Source organism: Humulus lupulus, chromosome 1 (genome assembly GCF_963169125.1).
Source record: "Humulus lupulus chromosome 1, drHumLupu1.1, whole genome shotgun sequence".
In the NCBI taxonomy this organism is placed as follows: domain Eukaryota; kingdom Viridiplantae; phylum Streptophyta; class Magnoliopsida; order Rosales; family Cannabaceae; genus Humulus; species Humulus lupulus.
The window spans coordinates 62,345,142-62,353,692 of NC_084793.1; the positions used below are offsets into that span (position 1 = coordinate 62,345,142).

The following is an 8,551-nucleotide window of genomic DNA, read 5'->3' on the forward strand; positions in this document are numbered from 1 at the left end:
GCTAAGGATAAATAAATAAAATTATAAGGTAGGCATGAAAAACTCAAACGATCCAAGAAAAATGCCTACATCCTCTCTAATTCCCTAAGCCTTCTGGGATTTCACCTCAAGGATCAATTGAATCAATTCTAAAAATTAGACCCTTCATGCATATTTAGCTTGCTGTAGGAATATTGGGTCATATGATTAAACTAAGTGCATAAAATGGGGTCACAATCCCACTTAAATTTGGCTAACAACTCTCATTTCAATTTCTCGAGGCTCATTCAAACATTAAAGCTACCTATGTTTAGCTTGTGCATTTTATCATTGAGTTTCTCCCTATTTCAGCATTTACTTAATTGTTACAACATTGATTCCTAGACTAGACTCATACTAACTAAAAATGAAACAACTAATGAATACATTACACCACCCCAAAAATGAAAATGATGCAATGTCCCCATTGCAAAAGATAGAAAAAAAACACAAATAAAACTAAACATACATTAAATGAAATAGCAGTCCCAAATCATATCAAAGAAAAATGATAAACTGAAATTAAATAAAGTAATACAAAGAAAAATTAAAACATAAACTTAAAACTCCCTAAATGTTGGTGGTCGTCTCCTGGTGGAATTTTCTGGTGTGGGTGATATGGCTCAGACAAATTCGCGGGAAATGATGGCATCCCTTGAATCTTGAAGTGGACACCAATGGCGGCATCTCGGGCTTCCACATAAGCATAATAGGATTGTTGATGCTTATTGGAGTATTGAATTTTCCCTTCCAAGTCCTTTAAACGTGTTGTGGTGGAAGGATCAGCCATGTCGGCTTATTGCTCATGTGGTGAACCAACCCCACCAAATGCCTTGGCCAAACATCCCGTGGTGATACATCCTGCCATGTGCACTTCATGTCTAATAGGTGCTATATCAGGCACCCCCGCTGCTTGGCATATTTGCGTGATCAAAGATGGAAAGAACAACATCACTTTTGTTTTGTGCACACTCTCTAATGTCCTCTAGGATAATCTCCCCCACATCAATTAACCTCCCCTTCATGAGGAAATATATAATGAATTCCATTTTCAACGTCATTGTGGATGAGTGAGATGTTGGCATTAGGTTGTGGCGGATGAAATAAGGCCAAACTTTGGCTTCATCACTCAAATACCTCCTAGAGACCGTGACACTGCCTTGTGTTGAGTAGTCCCATCTAGCTCCTTCTTTGGCAATAATAGTAATAACTTGCTCTAATAGCTCTTCATTTGACTCCCGTAGCATAAACCTGCAATCATCAAAATCCTCCACGCCATACACCTCATATGCCCCATTAATGGCAATCGCTATGAAAGGTATGTCACAACCTCTGACTTGCACCACCGTGGCCTCACTGTCAGTCAAGTTGGTATAAAATTCTCAGACTATTTTTTCATCATATCTCGCCCTTACTCCACAAAAACTTTCCCAACTAAATTCAAGGCATAGGGACTTCACATATAATGGTGTTTCATTCGCTCTGTTACTGTCTAGCTTGAACTATTTTTCGCCCCAAAGTTTGAGATGGGCAAATGTTTCATTATACCTCTCTACAGCTGTGTCATTTTGGAAGCGAGGGAGTTCACTTGGCCCTGCTTTATTTTTCTTTCCGATTTTCTTTAACCCCATTTATTGGAGCACAGAGGCTCACCACAACATAGATATAACCAAAATAGAGATAACCACAATGAGCTTAGAAAATACAAAACAACCTCCCACAATGTACAACCACAGTCGGCTATCAATTTAACCAACATTATTCTAACTAATTTTTTTTAACTGACAGTGAGAAGAAATGCAATCCGCCTCCCAAGCTTTGAACAATAACCACATTGTACAACCCCAAAAATACTCCAGACTATAACAATGGCTGCCTCACAAATTTCCACAGCACTATTAACAGATAATAACCAACAAACTTATATAGAAAACTCCCCAAACCCCCAAACTTCCAGCAAGAAAATCTTAATACTTTACCTTCTTCAGAGAAAATTGTACAAAACAAATTTCTACAGAGTTGCAAACTCTGTTTGGGGCTAACCTGTGAGTGTAGGGCTATGGCTTGGACGATGGTGGCTGGTGGTTGTGTGGTGCAGTCTCAGATCGTGGCTGGGCACAACTTGTGATGCAGGTGGGGCAAGGGAAGTGGTGTATGAGGATTCAACGGGTTGGAGCTTGTTCTTAAAGGCTTAGGTTGCTAGGAGCTCACAGATGGGTTGGGTTCACTCGGCCTAGTGGTTTGTGTTTGTGGGGCGGCGAGGGTGGTGGTGCAGGTTGGACCGACATGTTGAAGTGAAGGTGGTGATGGTGATATGGGGTGGCGGCTAGGAGTGAAGGTTGTGGTGATGAGTGAAGAAGGATGGTGACTAGGGTTACATATGGTGTGAGGGGAAGAAGAGAGAGGAATGTAACAGGCTGGGTGTTTGAGAGTTTTTTTTTTTAATTGCAGGCGATGTGTCACCCAGTAGGTGGGTGACACATCGCAGGTCTCTCCGCCCAAAACCACCAAAATGCCCTGAACATGTTGTGTGCTTAGCCTAGATTGCTGCAGCATTGTTTCAGCATTGCACCCAGTATTTTGACAGATAAACTAGTGATAAACATCAACAAATTCCAAGTTTCATACCAGATATTTTTAGGATGAACTCAAAGCCCACTACCCCCAAACTTAGCAGAATAATCACCTCAACTCACCTTTATGAAAGAACCACCAATTAACATGGAGAGATATAGGCTTCCATTATTAGGAAAAATAAAACAAAAATGCATAAACAAACCAAAACTACTAGTGTACATGTTTGCTGCCTAGAGATTTACACATTAAGCCCAACAACTGCATTCTTTCTTCAATCATGGATCAGCTAAGTGTGAAGTCTTGTTCCTCTTGACCTCACCTCCAAAATAATGCTTCAGTCGCTGCCCATTCACTTTGAACTCACCCCATTAGAATCTTTTAAATCCACCGCCCTATATGGATACAACCTCACTACTGTAAAAGGACTAGACCATCGTGATTTTAGCTTCCTAGGAAATAACTTCAGATGCGAATTAAAGAGTAACACTTGCTGGCCTTTTTCAAACACTCTAGCTTGAATGTGTCTATCATGCCATCACTTAGTCTTCTCCTTGTACAACTTGGCATTCTCATAAGAAAACAACCTCAACTCTTTTAATTCATTAAGCTGCAATAGACGAGCCTCCCCAGCTACATGAGAGTCTGAGTTTAATTTTTTTTATTGCCCAATAGGCATGGTGCTCAAGTTCCATAGGTAGGTGAGAAGCCTTCCCAAAGGCCAAGCTATATAGAGACATGCCCAATGGGGTTTTGTAAGCTGTCTGGTATGCCCACAAATATTCATCTAATCGTTGCGACCAATCCTTCCTTGATGGATTCATCACCTTTTCAAAAATACTTTTAATCTCTCTATTTGATATCTCAACTTGCCCATTGGTATGTGGCTGATACCCTGTGGCGATCTTGTGGCAAACACTGTATTTTGCTAGAAGGGCTGCCAAGATTTTATTTACAAAATGAGTACCCTCGTCACTAATCAACACTTTTGGCATGCCAAATCTTGTAAACACATGCATATGGAGGAACTTCATTACCACTTTAGAATCATTTGTAGGACGAGCTATTGCCTCCACCCACTTAGAAACATAATCAACCGCCACTAAGATATATAGATTCCCAAAGGACGGAGGGAAAGGAGCCATGAAGTCAATCCCCCAAACATCAAACAATTCCACCTCAAGTAAATTAGTGAGAGGCATTTCATTCCTCTTTGAGATATTACCTACTCTCTAGCAGCAATCACAACAAGAAACATAAAAGTAAGCATCCTTGAAAGAGTAGGCCAGAAAAAACCAGATTGGAGCACCTTAGCAGCAGTGCGTGCTCCTCCAAAATGCCCCCACAAGGGGTAGAATGACAATGACATAGAATATCAACCACCTATTATTCAACCACACACCTTCGTATCATCTCATCATCACATTGCTTAAATAGACATGGTTCCTCCCAAAAGTAAGTTTTCACATTATGAAGGAATTTATTTCTTTATTGACTCGATAAATCAAGAGGCATGAGTCCAGTTGACAAATAATTTGCAAAATCAGTGAACCATGGTTTCTCACAAGAAGTCTTCACCTCAAAAATCTGCTCATCAGGAAAGGTCTCATTGATAGGAACATGATTTTGAGATACACCATCATGTTCCATCCGTGATAAATGGCCGGCCACCTTGTTTTCCACTCTCTTTCGATCTTGTATCTCTAAATCAAACTCCTGAAGCAATAACATCCAATGAATTAGCCTTGGTTTAACATCTTTCTTTGCTATCAAATACTTTATCACTGAATAATTTGTGAAAACAATGACCTTGACACCCACAAGATAAGAGCAAAATTTATCAAAAGCATATATAATGCCCACTATTTTTCAGTCACAGTATAATTCACTTGGGGTCCCGTTAAAGTACGACTTGCGTAATAAATGGAGTGGAATACCTTGTTTCTTCGCTGCCCAGAACAGCCCCAACGACATAGTGACTTGCATCACACATAAGTTCAAATGGCAAAGACCAATCTGGTGCTACAATAATAAGAGCTGTAATCAGCCTATTTTTAAGTTCTTCAAAAGCTTGCACACATGCCCCATCAAAAATGAAGGGAACATCCTTCTCCAATAAATTTCAAAGTGGCTTGGAGATCTTGGAAAAGTCTTTAATGAATCTCCAGTAAAAACCTGCATGCCCCAAGAAACTCCTTATGTGCTTGACTGAGATAGGAGTTGGCAATTTCTCAATCACTTCAATTTTTTCCTTGTCAACTTCAATGCCTTTGCTTGATATTTTATGCCCCAAAACAATGCCTTCCTTCACCATGAAATGACATTTTTCCTAATTGAGGACTAGATTAGTTTCTTTGCATCTCTTGAGGACTTTAGCTAAATTGCTCAATCACTGATCATACGAATCACCAAAGATAGAGAAATTTTCCATGAAAACCTCCAAAAATTGATCCACCATATCAGTAAAGATAGCCATCATGCACCTCTGAATGGTTGCTGGTGTGTTACATAACCCAAAAGGCATCCTCCTAAAGGCAAAGGTCCCATAAGAGTAGGTAAAAGTTGTTTTATATTGATCTTCAGGTGCTACAACAATTTGATTATAACCAGAATACCTATCCAAGAAACAATAATAGTCTCTCCCAGCCAATCTATCAAGCATTTGATCAATGAAAGGAAGAGGAAAATGGTCCTTTCAAATGACATTATTAAGCTTGCGATAATCCATGCATATCCTCCACCCTATAACAGTTCATGGAGGAATTAATTCATTGTTTTCATTCCACACAACAATCATCCTCCCTTTTTTGGAATACATTGAACTGGACTGACCTAAGAGCTATTTGAGATTGGATAAATAATTCCAGCATCTAACCATTTAATGATATCTTTCTTCCCTACTTCTTTCATAATTGGATTTAGCCTTCTTTTCCCATTAATAGACCCATTTTTATCATCTTATAGTAGAATTTTATTCATACATAGAGAAGGACTAATCCCACGAATATCAGGTATGCACCAACCAATAGCTTTATTGTGTTGCCTAAGAACATCCAACAACTTTTCTTCTTGTTCAATACTTAACTCCCCTTAAATTATTATAGGAATTTTAAATGAAGGTTCCAAGAATGCATATCTCAAGTATGATGGTTAAGCTTTCAACTCTAACTCAGGTGGTTCTTCAATAGATTACTTTGGAACTTTAAAAACTCAAGATGACAACTCCAAAGGTTCAAACTGAGATCTAGTTTTCAAATCCTGAGAACTTGCTTCCAAACATGATAAGAATTCCTCCTCTTCATCATTGTTTGGCTCATACAGCATAACTCTTTTTAACAAATCTTCATGCTGGCTAGTTTCCATGACCTTGGTGGCTAAGGAATCCACCACAGAGACCAGTGGACATTCTACTGCTGGGTATTTCATGGCCTTAAAAAGGTTACCTTCTCATCTTGGACTCTCATGGTAAGTTATCCTTTTTGCGCATCAATTAGAGTTCTCCCCGTAGCTAGGAAAGGCCTCCCCAGAGTAACTGGTACTTCCCTATCTGCTTCATAATCAAGGACAATAAAATCAGCGGGGAATATAAACTTATCTACTCGAACCAAGACATCCTCAATCTTGCCATTAGGATGGGCAAGTTATCTATCTGCCATTTGTAAAGCTACTGTAGTGGGCCTTACTTCTCCAATGCCTAATTGCTTAAACAACGATATAGGTATCAAATTAATTCTCGCCCCCAAGTCACATAGAGCCTTCCCACTATAAGAAATTCCCAATGGCGCATGGAATGGTAAAAAAACTAGGATATGTCATTTTAGGTGGCAACTTATCTTGTAAAAATGCACTGCACTCTTGAGTTAAGGCCAAAGTTTCAAACTCACCCAATCTTCTTTTCTTTGTCAAGATATCTTTCATAAACTTGGCATAACTGGGCATTTGCTCAAGTGCATCCACCAACAGAATGTTAATGTGTAGCTGCCTCAAAACGTCCAGAAACTTCTTAAATTGATTATCTTGCTGTTTATTCTAAAAACACTGAGGAAATGGAGGCTGCTGAAATTTTAAACTTCATGGGAAAATTTGCTGCGACAATGCTGCAACATCAGGCACAAAATCAACCTTTTGTACACTAGAATTTTCTTGATTTCCTTTAACCCTTGCCTCATTTTGGATCGAAGATGGATCTTTTTTCACGCACAAAATTCTTCGCCAAGGCTTCCAATTACTTGCCACTACACAAGGTGATTTCCTTACAATGTTCTTTGCCCATATTTCTTGGGTTTTCGGTGTCACTTGACAAACTCCCTTGGGGTCTATTTCTTAACTCATTAGTGAGCTACCCAACTTGGTTCTCCAAATTTATCAAAGAGGTTGCTTGACTCTGAATTATGGCATCGGTTTTTAACATGAAGGCCTCATTATTCAACAAGTGTGCTTTCAACAAAGATTTAAGGGAGTTAAAAGATTCCCCACGTTGTGGCCTTGACTGAACATAACCAGGTGGATAAGCTGGCCTTGTAGGTGGATTGGCATTATTAGAGGCAACCCCTTGATTGCTCCATGAAAAGTTGGGGTGTTGCCTCCAAGCCAGATTATAGGAGTTTGAATTCACTCCTTTATTATTATTATGCCCCGTGTCACACATCGATGTCAGATTTAATGGGAAATTATCAAAGGTGTGAGTATCACCACAATAAACACAAGATACATTCTCCACTTGAGCCATGGGTTGTCCTACAGCTGAATTCACACCAATATTCATAGTTTTTAGCATGTTGGAGATGGAAGACACTTGTGATGCTAATGAGGTGATAGCATCCAACTCGTGAATGGCCGCTACCCTTCTATTGCTCGAAGAAGTTCTATTCGTGGGCCATTGGTAGTTGTTATCGGCTATTCTTTCTAAAATTGCATATGCCTCATTATAAGACTTGGCCAAAAGTTCCCCATTAGCTAATGCATCTACTACCATCCTTGTATGAGCATTGAGACCATTATAGAAAGTCTCCATTTGGATACAATGCGGTATACCATGGTGAGGGCATCTCCTTAATAATTCTTTGAATCGCTCCCATGCTTCATAAAGAGATTCCTCATCTTGTTAATGAAAAGTGGTAATCTCATTTTGGAGTTTGGCATTTTTAGTGGGAGGGAAGTATTTCATCAAGAACCTTTCAGCCATTTCTTGCCATGTGGTGACCGAATCTGAGGGAAGTGAGTTCAACCATGCTCTTTCCTTGTCCCTCAGTGAGTAGGGAAACAAATTTAATCTCAAGGCATCTTCGGTAACACCAATTAACTTATAAGAATCACTCACCTCCATGAATAGACAGAGATGAAGGTGAGGATCTTATGTAGGCATACCATTAAACTGACCAAATGTCTGAAGCATCTGAAACATTATTGGCTTCAATTCAAACTATGGTGCCTGGATTTCTAGTCTCGTAATACCCGCATTTAATAAATTGAACAGGGGGACAGCGTACTGTCCACCAATACCGCATTGTGATCCTCATTAGCTGCCGCACCTTCTTAAGCTTCTTGAGCCTGTGCTGGTTGTTCAGCATCCATCATCACTATTCCCACTTGATTGGCTTACTGTCTTCTCCTTTGTCTAAAAGTACACTCAATTTCTGGGTCAAGATGGAGTAGCTCAGAGTCTTGATCCTTGTTCATAAATGATTAAACTTGAAAATTTTCAAGGATCCACAAAAATCAGAACTAAAAAAAAATGAACTGCAAAATAAATATTAAATTTAAGATAACTGATTTGTTTTTATTAATACTCGGTAACGGTGCCAAAAACTTGTTGCGTAAATTAATACAAATAAAGTTGTGCAAGTGTAGAAAGTCAACAACAAGTAATATAATGATAAAAAAAGATCGTCTCCATAGGGATTGATTATTTTAATCAATTATTCTAAACTTTAGCTAATACAATTCAAGAGCGAAAAAT

At 39.1% G+C, this 8,551-nt stretch overlaps 1 protein-coding gene and 1 non-coding gene across 2 annotated transcripts; one reads left to right on the forward strand and one right to left on the reverse strand.

Annotated features, from left to right (window-relative positions):
• Window positions 1-4,080: 4,080 nt before the first annotated feature.
• On the reverse strand, window positions 4,081-4,906 carry LOC133815536 (uncharacterized). Its single transcript, XM_062248369.1, has 3 exons — window positions 4,768-4,906; window positions 4,502-4,662; window positions 4,081-4,401 (listed from the first exon to the last, which is right to left on the reverse strand). Exons 1-3 carry the CDS (start codon window positions 4,904-4,906, stop codon window positions 4,081-4,083), a joined length of 621 nt encoding a protein of 206 aa, XP_062104353.1.
• A 2,716-nt stretch (window positions 4,907-7,622) lies between these two features.
• LOC133813401 (small nucleolar RNA R71) lies at window positions 7,623-7,729 on the forward strand. Its single transcript, XR_009884414.1, has one exon. It is a non-coding gene; the product is annotated as a small nucleolar RNA R71 (small nucleolar RNA).
• The last annotated feature ends 822 nt before the right edge of the window (window positions 7,730-8,551 follow it).